General features: G+C 46.5%; 1 protein-coding gene across 1 annotated transcript in view; it reads right to left on the bottom strand.

Moving 5' to 3' along the window:
- Positions 1–12947, bottom strand: part of LOC142558391 (uncharacterized) — a 45826-nt gene that overhangs the window by 5598 nt on the left and 27281 nt on the right. Inside the window, exon 7 of the mRNA XM_075670532.1 lies at positions 4863–5139. Coding sequence (XP_075526647.1) covers positions 4863–5139 — 277 coding nt within the window. The remainder of the gene's footprint in view (positions 1–4862; positions 5140–12947) is intronic.

Here is a 12947-nt window from a genome sequence, read left to right as displayed (position 1 = left end):
TTTAGAGAGATTGTTACGCGAAATTGATGAACAGACACGGCGCATGCATGTATTGCTCAAGCAGTAGACCCCTTCAATGCTACATATCTTGCGATATCCAAGCCGCAAATGTTCTCGACTCATGCGCTTTAGATGATAGAACTATGGTTCATGCATTGCAGCAGAAAAAAGGCGGCGTATCCTTCGATAAGTAAGGCTCGAGCCACTCCCACCCCAAGCATACAGGAAAGGAACGAGCGCTTGCGGCAGCTGAGCGAGCGGCGCCCTGGCCATGACGTCACTCTCGAGAAGGCGCCACTCCAAGTTCCCACAGGTAATACCTCCCCAGACCACCTGATACCGCCTTGCGGGACGCGAAGATATGCAGAATAGGCAGCCGCCCTCTAAGCGCTTCCCATAACGCCAATTGCTAGAACACTCGGCACTTGCGACTTGTTTTTACGTCTGCGACGCTTTCTACGAATTCATTTTGCTGTAGAATAAATTTGTTATGACCAATAAAAGAAGTTGGCGTGTTCAGGCTGACTTTTTCGTGTGGTTCCTGAACGCCTGCACAGTGAAAGCCACGACAACATCTCTGTCTGCACAAAGGAATGCAGGAAACCCCGAAAGTTTATGTTGGCTGCAGGCTGAACTCGCTCACATGAATTTATTCTACATATCGTGTATGATAATCGATTAAAAAGTAACGGATGAGAAGGAGGAATCAATTGCTGGAATTCATTGTTACTCGTCAAACATTTAGTTGTGAAAAGGCAGTAATTTATCGCGGCGTATGAGCCCTTCAACGCCTTCGTCCAGCAATAACAGTTTGGGTTGGAAAGAAATTCTCAGCGACAGCCAGAATACAGCTGGGCGGACGAGCTTACGACAAATATATGCATTAAGACATTGTTAGCTGCATTGTATAAAGCGGATGAACCCGCTCTTTACGATGTTGCAAAGTTCGGTATTGAAAATAGCGCGTTCCCGGAAAATTATTCTTCGGATGGACACCTAGCTAAGAGGAGACATTACACTGCGAAATGCAGTTGCACCCAAACAAGGCAATGAACCGTTAACAGAAATATCAAAAAGCTACCGTTGTATAAGGCGCGACATTTTCTTTTTAAAAGCGTTTCCAAATTCGATGAGCGCAACATAGCCGTGTCTGGTGAACTGGATGACCATCTCTCAATCCCCCATACTGGCGTTTTAGTAATGTTTCTTGTGCTTTACGTCAAAAATTATGCCGGCCCCGACGGCCATCCTAGTGCATTTCGAAAGCGTTTCCATAGACTCACGCAATTCTATCCAGAACCTGGCCATATACAGCTGCACTGTTGTAGTCGATAGGAATAACTAGGAGGTCTAAGGTAAGGACAGTTCAGAAGTAGCTAAATGCCAACACCGCATTATCAGCAGCAGCCTATTTTATCTCTAGTGTAAGACAAAAGCCCGCGAACGCCAATTACACCTGTCCAGTTTCTTGCTGCCCTCGTCAGCGCTTCTCGGCACCCATTCTGCGACTCAATTGGTTCACCGGTTTTCTATACTACGCATTACATGGCCAGCCCAGCTCCATTTGTTTCTCTTAACGTCAATTAGAATACAGGCTATCCTCGTTTGCTGTGATCCACACCACTTTCGTCCGGTCTCGTAACGTAACGCCTAATATTCTCCGCTGCTTTGGAAACGTCCAAGTTTCTGCCCCACATGTTAGCACCGATAGAACGCACCAATCGGACAATTTTCTTTTCAATTTATTATGCCAAGCTTCCAGCCAGGATCTGGGGAGATCTGCCGTACGCACACCAACCCATCTTTATTCTGCAAATTTCCTTATGATCGGGGTCCCCTGCAAGTAGTTAATCTAGGTAAACGTCTATCCTTCACAGGATCTAGTGGCTGATTGGCGATCATGAACACTTGTTCCCTTGCCATTTGTTGCAAGTCTTCCCCAATGTTGCTGTGGGCGAGTCACGTCAATGTCATCTGCCAACCGAATGTTCCTTAGATATTCGCTGTTGATCCTCACTCCTAAGCCTCCCCAGTTTAGTAGCTTGCATACTTCCAAGCGTGCAGGACAGAGCATTGGAGAGATTGCGTCCCTTTTCCTGACCACTCTATGCGTATCTTTTTCTTGTGAAGAAAAAAAAATTTGCTGGGGGACTTCTGTAGATATTTCCGAAGTTTGATGTAAGCCTGCTGTACGTAATGCGCTATAACGTAATGCCTCTATGACTGCTGGTTTCTTTGAATCAAATGCGCTTTCGTAACCTATGAAAACTGTATAGAGAGGCTGACTACGCTGCAGATTGATGATATGGATGTGACCCATTTTGGAGTATACTTTCCTGAAGAAAGCATGTTCTCTTGGCTGACTAAAGTCTACTGTTGGCCTTATACTACTAAAAATTATCGTGGCGAATACTTAATACAATACTTGAAGTAAGGTAAAGGGCGTATAATTTTTGAATTCTTAAACGTCTCGCTTTTCGTTGAATAGTGCAATTGACATTACTCCAGTTCGCTAGGACCCTCGAAGTGATGAGACATGTTGTATAGAGGGCCGTGATCAAATCCACTGTTGTCGAACATCTCCTGCCGCTTTCCCCCCGCTTCATGTCTTTCTAGGCCTTTCCAACTTTATCGCTAGTTACAGAAGGAGCCTTTGGAACCTGTTCATTACTACTTCGAATGCAGGTTGCGTGGCTTCTCTGGGTACTGTACAGGTCGGTATCGAATTTGTACCATTTCCATGCTGCGTCCATTTTCACTGCTTCTTCAAGTGATATCTTAGAATATACCTTAGTTTCTCCTTGTTTATTAGTTTTGGCAGTTCCGCGAATTCTATCTGATCTCGCGGGTAGGACACTTCCATTCTTGGTCGTTTCTTTATTGGATCCTTCGTTACTTAGGGGAGCTTACCTATCTGTTGCCTTGGTGCCTTACCTCCCACACTAACTGCTGCTTCTAAAGCCAGTGTAGTCAATACGGTTTTGTTCATGACCTCTAAGTGATCATCTGTTCCAAGGCTGAATATGCGTTTCAAATCACCAGCCCGAATTTGCCTGCTTTTACCCTTACTGCGCCTAGGTTGGCCTGTCTCTGACTAATTTAACTCTGTCTCTTAATAATGAGGTAAATCCTAGGCCTACTTGACCTATGATCACTGCAGTTCATTCTAACGAAGACTTCAACATCCTTCACTATGCTGGGATCGGCAGAAAGTATGAAATCGAATTTCTTGTTTCTCCATAAGGGCTTTTTCAGGTCCACTTTCTCTCGCTACGCTTCCTGAAGGATAACTGCCTCGGCCTAAGTACTACGAAAACCATATGGTCTACATATATGTATGTGTGCCCTTCGTAAATTGTGGTACCTGAAAAGAAACCTAGAAACAGAACCAGCAAGAGCAGCCTTTAAGTAACGGGGATGGAGTAAGCTTTAATACGTTCACTTGAACTCATTATTTGAAAGCAAGGTTGGTTCATCTAGAACTAGCATACAGAAGAATGATACATTTTAATGGAAGCAAATAACGTACAGGGAATGGAACTCGGAAGTTATTAGGCTTGCATATATTTGGTATGTTTGACGAGTTGAAACGACTGCGAGTTGTCCATGAATACCTAAAATCCCTCAAGGAACAAAGAACTGCTCGAAGAGATAGTCAATGCCAATTTCGCAAGATTGAACAGTCATCAGGACAGATTTTCTGCGATGTATTGGCGAGTGGAATTCTTTACCAGTCGATATTTTGGAAGCTAATGACCTGGTCACTGCACTGGAGAGCGATATTTATTCATTTGATTCTTCGTACGTTCCTGATGAAGCGCAACTGTCTTATCATTGAGCAAGTTTAATCCGATGCGATGTAATCCTCGCCTGAAGTATTTGAATAAAAATTCGGAGCTTTCAGGCATGAAAACTCTTATCTATGAAGCGTTTTTTTTTACACAGTATGTTGTCGACGTACGCACCCAACAACTATATTGCGCGAAAGCAGCTGCACTTGAAACGGCGGCCTGACGCCGTCGGCGAGGTTGCCTTTTTTTTTTTTTGCTTAAGGCATTCAATGCCACCAACAGCGATCGCGACGTCGGGCACCACGTCCGGTTACGTTGACTGCACCAGCGAGTCGAACGTTGTGCTCGCCAGCGTGACTTAGCGTGCTCTCACCCTGCGTCGGAATACACGCCCCTTTAGGCTTCCGTCCCGACTTCGAGTGTGGGCGACCCTCGCCACAGAGCGAAGGATCGAAGAGCGAAGGCGGAGCGGGTAATCAAAGACTGCGATACAGAAGAGAGCTAGAGGAGGAAAGAGGAAAAGAAGGGCAAGGCAGAAGCGTGAGAGCTGTAGTACGGCGCGAGACTGGTTCTGCAGCGCCAATGGACACGAGATGGCGCCAGAGTATCGTGCGTCGTCGGTATGGAAACAAAGCACTGTATGAGCGGAGGCCTGTCTGCGGTGGCTGCGGCGAATCGCACCCACGCGGTGGGCCCCAAAAAAGTCGCGCGACAGTGCGCGACGTTTGTAGCAGAACGCATAATTGCACGACACACTGCCCAAGCCAGACACTAACACGCAATGAGAATACTTCTAGAGCAGGGTTAAAATTGAGAATTAGGCAATATCGTAATCGTCCGTGAGAATGTTTTCTCGCAGAATGTTGATGGTGAACAAGTTGCTGGGTCGTAATTAAAAAGAACGGCAAGGCGCAAACTAGGAAAGGGGCAAACTACGACTGTCGTTCGCCCTGTCGTGGTTTATCTTCGTCTAGTCTGCACTGCAAAGTCCTTAGAATGACGACCCTCTTCCTTGCAACGTTTAGGTGTCTTGGTTATCTGCTAAGTGCGAGAGTTGGATGCAGTACTCGCCTCCGATGAGGGAGGCGTAGGCACGTTCCAAATCAGCGTCGCACTTGGCGAAGTTGAAGAATCCCAGGCTGTGCAGGCGGCTAGTCGGTGTAAGTGGTTCTGACGATGTGCCCTCGAAACTTGACGGAGAAAGCGGTCGTCGAGTTAGGGCAACGGCCAGCTCATTGATGTCTGCCACGCTGGCCTGGCAAGAGTAGATGTTCAGGCACCTCAGACTTCCACTCTGCACTGCTCCTCTCAGCAGGGCCGACGGGGAAGTCAGTCCCGACCCGCGAACCTGCGGCAAGCGAAGAAAACTTCAGGAGTCATGGTTCGGGAAACCCGAACAAGCCGCCGTGCGCACACACACATCGAGAGGGTGGAGTTCAAACCCATGTGATCGCACAAGAGACCGCTATGAAAAATGGATTTATTCCCGAGTTTGGTGCTGAACTGCTCAATGAAAAGAAGTTTACGGCAGAGAAGGGTCCCTGAAGAACGCAGTTCAGCTTTCCGATGCGGATGTCCAAATTAGAGATGCGGTGAACGACGACGGTTGATGTATGAAAGGTAGGTTCACATGGTACAAGAGATGCCATTGAGTATTTGCTCAGGACATCGACCACCGAGAAAATCTCACTGGAAGAAAACGCCACATAGCAGCATTTGTGCAGCCATCAGAACACGCGCCCTGTGGGAAGCTCTCGCGGTCGGCTCGACGCGAGGTCTCAGCTCTCGCGGTCAGCAGGGCTACACTGCTGCGAAGCCTCCATTATGTGCTTATTCCGAGAGAGTACTTCGCCGTCTTCACGGGTGTGCTTCGCGAGGCATATTTTCCGGTGCTTTATAGTATGCTATTTGAACAAGCAGCTAAATTAAACACAGGCAGGTGGAGTCTTCAGCACGCCAAATGTTTATTGTGGAAATTTGTGGATAGTGGCAGGTATGGGGCACGCCCATATCAAGTTGAAATGGAAACATTTTAGATTATCATCAAGTATGATTTGAAACCGAAGCGCCTTAACAAACTTCGGCTCGTGGTCTCTTTGTCAATACCGCTTAAGCTTGCGCTTCTAGGTTACAGCGCAATGTAAAGGTAAACTGCCATAGCTACCTTCTGCTCATTTACCTGCGAGGTCAGTTTTGGAGAAAAAAATATAGGGAAAGAGGGAGTCTGAGTAGGTTAAAAAATCAACGAAATATAAATTCTGGGGTTTCGCGTGGCGAAACCGCGATTTCATTATGAGACACGCATTAGCGAGACACTCCCGAATAATTCTGACCACCCGGGGTTCTTTCGCGTGCACCCAATGGGCGTGACCCGAGCGCTTTCGCATTTCATCCCCATCGATATGTGGACACCGGCGCCTGGATAGGATCCCGCACTCTCGGGGTTAATAGCGCAACACCATAGGCACTACGCCACCATGGCGGGTCCCGAGAAGATCAATCGGTGGGTCGCCTCTATGCCTAACGAGCATTGCCACCCAAGTAGAAAAGCAAGGTCTTAAGGGCTGAACTTGTGCCTTTCGAGCAGCCAATAGTACGTAATAATGCCTTTCTTCGAGAAATGGTAAAGGTAGATACACGGGTTGAAGCAGAGCTCGTAGACCTGTCAAGTCCGGGCGGCCACACAGCTAGTTTCCGAATTTCGGCGCACGTTAGCTAGTTTTTTGGCGAGGGACAGAGCCGGACAACCTACTGTGTAGTAGTTTGTCCGGCTTCGTACGACAGCGCTTGTGCCACAGCGGTGGTTCCTGAAATACAGGCCGAAAGGACATGCTAATTTGTAGGTGGCGAATCGGTGCAGTAAGAGGTTAGAAGACCACACTAGGCTACATTAGGAAGACAAGTTCAATAGAGACCACAAATTGCCCGTACAGAACATAACCGAGGTAGCTATAGAAGAGACGATTTGCTTATTTACCGAAAAGTTCGGTCACCCTGCAGTCACGTGAAATTCCTGTGCGCCAACGATTTTATGTTATCAGGAACCACAAATGGTCACTGAATGCAGCTTTATCGCATCGTGTGTTTAATGTGTGGGACATGTAGCATTGTTTAACAGAGGTCTGCCTGACGAACTTATGTTAGTGTCAAAAGTACCTTCGCATGTCTAATCTTCGGAGATATATTAGAGTTCAACTCCTACAAAAAAGATAGCCCTTCTTGCATTAAGCGGCGGCGTCCGCTAGGCGTGACCACGTGACTGCGCTCGTGCCACTGATCGCGCGTTCGTCGTCTTGCACAGCTTGCACCCATACCGTTCACCATGCTAGCGTTCCCATACTGCCCCTTCCTCGGCGAAGGCGCAGAGTGCACTGGCTTATTCCCAATCGGTGCGGCAATTTCGGTCTCGAATTGTTTCTGTCAATATATCGCGAATTGAAGCCGTATCGAGCGGCGCTCAAATTGAGCATTAGCGATTGTCATAATGAATGTAGCTTTTTTTTTTTTCGCACTGGGCTGCAGCCCCTGCCACCACCAGTATGGAGATTAAATATACCATTGCGGCCGCGAAGAACGTGAAAATGCCTGTAAATCGGCAATGTTGTGCACTTGGAGATTCTTCGACTACTAGGAGAAATCAGGAAGCACAACGGTGCAGTAGGAATTGGGAGCGAAATGCGTTTTATTTGGAGATGGCACCCATACAATTTTGAATACGAGAAGGGCAAAAGACGCTGCGTAAATAAGACCGAGCGCTTTCCGTGTGGTTAAACGTTTCCATTCTCCTCGTTAGTGGCGCTGTGTCAGTGGACAGTAGTTCCTATGTGTTCTGATGCGAGAAGCACACTGGCACGTGAGCGTCATGTGGTCTCGACGGGGCTCTTTTCGCGTTTCTGATTTCACGCGAGAGGTCACTCACTATAACAAGTAATGCGAAATTCTTGAGCGTAACAGATTACAAAACAGCGTAGTAGGCGCGCCAAGAGACAAGTGTGGGACGTTCTGGAATTTGCCGCGAACACAGCACGACGATTCGAGGACAAAGCGCCTGAAGGCAGGTAACAGTCCTTTCAAGGCGACTATCCTTGACCGCACTCGTCGAGCTCTGCGAAAGACTGAAAAGCGAGAAAGCGCAAAACATCGACTGTGGTAATACCGGTCTAAGCGAAGTATTGAAGAGCCGCAAAGGCGAAAGAGCACTATTCATGAACTGAAACCTGCGCATTTCGGCGAGGAACACATCTTGCTGAGGGGGATAAGCAGCCGTGGAGTACGTTACAAAGTGCAGCGAACCTACCGGGGTTTCGCCTCGTTCGGGAAATTTATGGTTGTCAGATGGGAGCCCTCCAATGTCGCCATCTTGTGTTTGGCGGGCCTAAAAATTGTGCTCCGATTACATTCGGTTAGTTTGTGATTTGACCCTGTTGACAGGGGAAACACCCCGATGTTGTACAAATTACATACGTTGATGGTTTTTACCACGCTTTAATGGTATAAATACTTTGGTATAAACTTTTGTATTGCCAATGAAATCCCTCTGCTGCAATGCCTTATTGGTGATGCAGGTACCGAGTAAATGACAAAAATGAAGCTGCAATTATCAGCAATGAGGTGCGTTCGGAGAGTCACTGCCGCGAGTATTTAAAAGGAAAGTATACATTCCTCTTGAATTGATGACAATAGAGGCAAATAAAGAATAGAAAAAGGAACTAGCATGAAAGTCAGAAAAACTCGTCATTCCTCATGATGTCTGGGTATGAAGCCGGAACACTTAGTGATTGTGGAAATCAATAAACAAATAACGACTTGTCTGTCCGTTTGCGCTGCCACCTTGTCAAATATTGGGGAATGTATGCATTCTTGGACTGGGAATAACCGATATACTTGCAGCTGCAGGGGAGTAGAACGTGGGGCAGCCGCCCCCGTGCAATTTAGGTAGGAAACAATAAACGGAAGAGGCGCTTAGCGCCAGGGAAAACGCGGCGCCGCCTCCGGCATGATGGAAATGGCACGGATCGAATGGCACGGCGCAGTGGTAGGGCGGAGCGTCCGCAGTAATGCGGATGCAATTGCTGGATTCCATGGCTTTCGAGAGGGGCTCTTTATTAGAAAAACATAATTTTGCCGGCGCGTATATAACCGCTGGCACGCTACTCTGTATAGGGATGGGATTGAAAGATTCCAGAGGAGAGTGGGAGAAAAAGAATTTAATATGAAATATCCAAGTGGACCTAACACTAATATTTACAGGTGGCATGGCGGGTAAATTTAGGCCATTGTACATGATACGAAGTGTGCTTGCAAATGCTAACCACGTTCAGGGACAGAAGTGGTATATAGGGCAACACGTGGCTTAACTCAGATGTTGCTGATCACGAAGTTTCATTTGGCACTGAGGATTACATCACTCATCGGAATGATTGGACCAATAGAAGGGGTGGTGGCGTCCTAGTCGCCATAAAGAACAGATCGAACCTTCTCATGTTAATGTTCCCTCCCCACTGGAAATCTTGTGGGTTTCTATTGATTCACAAGCACACAAGTGCCTACTTGGTCTATGTTACAAAGTACCAGATCATACGAGCTCGTTCATTTCAGACTTGACCGATAGGCTTAGTGCAATTAAACGGAAATTCCAAACAGCTCATTTTCCTTTTGGGCGACTTAAACTATCCTGACATCGACTGGAAAAACCCCAACATCGCGTTCTACCGACTCTAATGAAGTCAGAGTTTAGTCTAGATTTCTCATTTGCCCAGATAATAAATCAACCCACCCGCGGTGCTAGCATCTTGGATTTGATCCTTACGACAGCTCCCGATTTTATCAGCGCAGTGTCTTTTAGTGAAGGATTTAGTGACCATCTGCTTCTCGAATACACAATTACTACGTCTTTTTATCAGCGTACCACATGGCCCAAACAAATCTTGGATTATAAAAAAGGAGACTACGGTGCCATCGCCCTCGGTTTAGAAAACTTTTGCCGCACATATATTCCTACTTTTTCTAGCAGGCCGGTCAACGAAAACTGGACTTTGAACAAGCCCAGTTAATTTTTCTTTACTCTTGCATGCCGCGAATTTCCTTCCGAGTTCAAAGCCTTCGTTTCACAGGTCTTTGCGCACACTAAAAAACAAAAAGAAACGTTTATTTAGGAAAGCCAAACAATTAAGAACCCAACAATCACGGCTTACCACGAAGCAGCCGATCAAAAATACTGTCAAGCTGTAGGCAAAGCTAAACACGTTCTATGCATGTGATCTTCCATCTCTTACCAAGAATAACCCGTCTAAATTCTGTAACACCATATCAACGAAAGACAAGGATGCTCATATATTACTTCAAGACGACATCGGGGTGCCCATAAGTAAACAAGAGTGCCCATTTATTTTTAACACTTTCTTTAGATCCGTCTTCACTCAAGAAGACCATTCCAGTATCCCACAGCTAACCGATGTCCACTATCAGTACGTGGAACCTATAAACGTAACTGCTACTGCATCTTTAATTAATAATCTCAAGATATCAACTTGCTGTGGTATTGACGGCAGAAATGCTAAAATCCTTAACACCGTAAATCATTCCAGCGTTATCCTCTGTAACATATTCGAGCAATCATTGTCTGTCGGGGAAATACCTGATGATTGGAAAATCGCTAAAGTTATTCCCATTGTTAAAGCTGGTGATAGAAATTATGTCAGTAACTATCGCCCGATATCTAACCTGTATCGCATGCAAATTTCTTGAGCACATCGTCGCATCAGGCATCGCGCATTACCTTGAACGCAATAACTTCTTTTTCCCCATACCAGCATGGATTTAGGAAGGGATATTCGTGTGGCACGCAGTTAATAGAATTCACCAGCGAACTTTTTTCTAACGTGGATGAAGGTTTCCAGACTGACTGGATTTTTCTTGAATCCTCCGAAGCCCTTCATCGTGTTCCACACTCCCGCTTAATAGCTAAACTATCGTCGTTACGCTCTCTATGGTGCACACCAAGCAGCCAGACCAACCGCAGCAATCATCAACACGACCTGCCCTCATTGATGCATCTGTGTATGCCAACTGGACTCCGCCGAAGTGAGGCCACCCTGCGTTATCGCTTATGGCTAGGGGTGGCCTTCACGAAATCCTACTCGTTTCTCATTGGAATGACCGACAACGCTCTCTGCAATGCCTGTCTTTGCGAGGAGACGCTGGAACACATTCTGTGCGACTTTCCTGAATATAATGTTCAGAGACAGTCCATGGCGTCCGTTCTAGCGCACCTGGACAATAGACCATTGTCAGTTGCAACCATTTTCACATATCGCCGACAGAAGACATCGCAGCTGAAGGCGACGCAGGGACTACTTCGGTTTATGAAGGATACGGGCTTGGACAAGCGGCTGTGACAGTGATGTCGCGTACCGCGCAAGAGTGACGGACTATAACTGACGATGTGTTTGCTGTGTTATGTGCTCTCTCTCTCTCTCTCTCCTCCCATCTTTCATCCCCCCATCCCGCTCCCATGTGTAGGGTAGCAAACCGGTAACGCTACACTGGTTAACCTCCCTGCCTTCCTTCTCCACTTTTTCCTTCCTTGCACTTACATTCTTGAACGATCTCATGGTTGCGTAATTTCCTCTAATTTCGTAAGCAGTTCACCGTCGTCAACGGATATGAATCCGATTTAACTGATGTTTCCTCCGGTGTTATGCAGGGCAGCGTCTTGGGTCCATTACTATTTTCAATCTACATCAATGACCTGCCATCTAACATTACTTCAAACTTTTCGCAGACGACTGCATAATGTGTCGGAAAATTATCTCACCCTCTGAACACCTTGAACTTCAGAAAGACAGATCAAATCACTAACTGGTGCACATCGTGGCAAATGACGCCGAATCCTGGCAAATGCAGAACCGACTTACCCGCAAAAAGACTGCTTCAGTCTTCCCATACTCACTAAATTCTAACCCTTCTGCGCATGCGACTTCATACAAGTACCTTTGCGTATATCTCACTGTCAATCTTTGCTGGAAGACTCAAATGAGTAACATGACCGCCAAAGCATCGCGTGCTCTTGGCTATCTGAGACGTAATCTTCGAGATTCCCCTTTAACCACTCGAAAACTAGCCTATCAGAATTTTGTTCGTCCTCAACTTGAATTCTCCTCGCCCATATGGTCACCGCATCAGGCCTATGTAATACAATCACTTGAACGAATTCAGAACCGCGCGGTACGTCTTATAACCAGGAAATAAGACCGATAGACTAGCCTTACTAACCTGAAGTTGTCGCTATCACTCCCAAGACTAGAGCTGCGAAGGAAGGTAGCTTTGCTCTGTCTCTTCCACAAAATAATTCATAGTCAGCATTCTACTACCCTTCCCCTTACCGAACCACATCGTACATCCCGTAGTCTTTGTAATACCCATAGCTTTAGGCGCATATTTGGCCGAACCACGGCTTTTAATTCATCAGCGCTTGCGCGGGCCATAAGCTACTGGAACGATCTTCCTGATCGCATCATTGCCTTTCATGGCTCTGCAGCCTTCAAAGACCATGTACTGCTCTGGTGTTCTTAACCGTTTTATTCACTGCCTTGTACTTCGTTAGTCACCCTTTTAGCCGCCATTGCAAGGTTACTTCATAGATTGCATATACTGTGACATTTGTCTGGCCTTATATTTGTAACTTTAGACTTCTCTTTATTCTCTGCGCCTGTGAAACTGTTACCCATTGTATAATGATGCATGAACTGTTTTGTGTATCCTTCATTTTCTGTACATGCCCCCTCCCCCCTCACAATACTCCAATTTGGAATCTGAGTATTTTGAATAAATGAATAGATAAACACTACCGTGGAGGCTGCAGGGAAGTCGGCTAAACATCCCGTTACTGGACTGCGCACTAATCGCTGGAAAAGCATGCGGCGTCACGACGCGGCGTGTTCTCGCGGTATTCCGGGTAAAGTAGTACCCGTGGCTCGAGTGCTCAAAGCTACTCGACGATACAGAATACAGGGCAAGTAGGAGAGTGGCTCGCAATGAAATAACAAATAGTAAAAAAAAGAAACGTCCTGTTTTAATATCTGAAATGAAAGGTTACCATGTAGCGAGCAGACGACCCAGCCTATACCGAGGCAATGGGGTGCAACTGACAGAAAT

This window comes from Dermacentor variabilis, chromosome 9, assembly GCF_050947875.1.
Source record: "Dermacentor variabilis isolate Ectoservices chromosome 9, ASM5094787v1, whole genome shotgun sequence".
NCBI lineage: Eukaryota > Metazoa > Arthropoda > Arachnida > Ixodida > Ixodidae > Dermacentor > Dermacentor variabilis.
The sequence above is the reverse complement of the archived record's forward strand: the minus strand, read 5'-3'. Positions and strand labels throughout refer to the sequence as shown.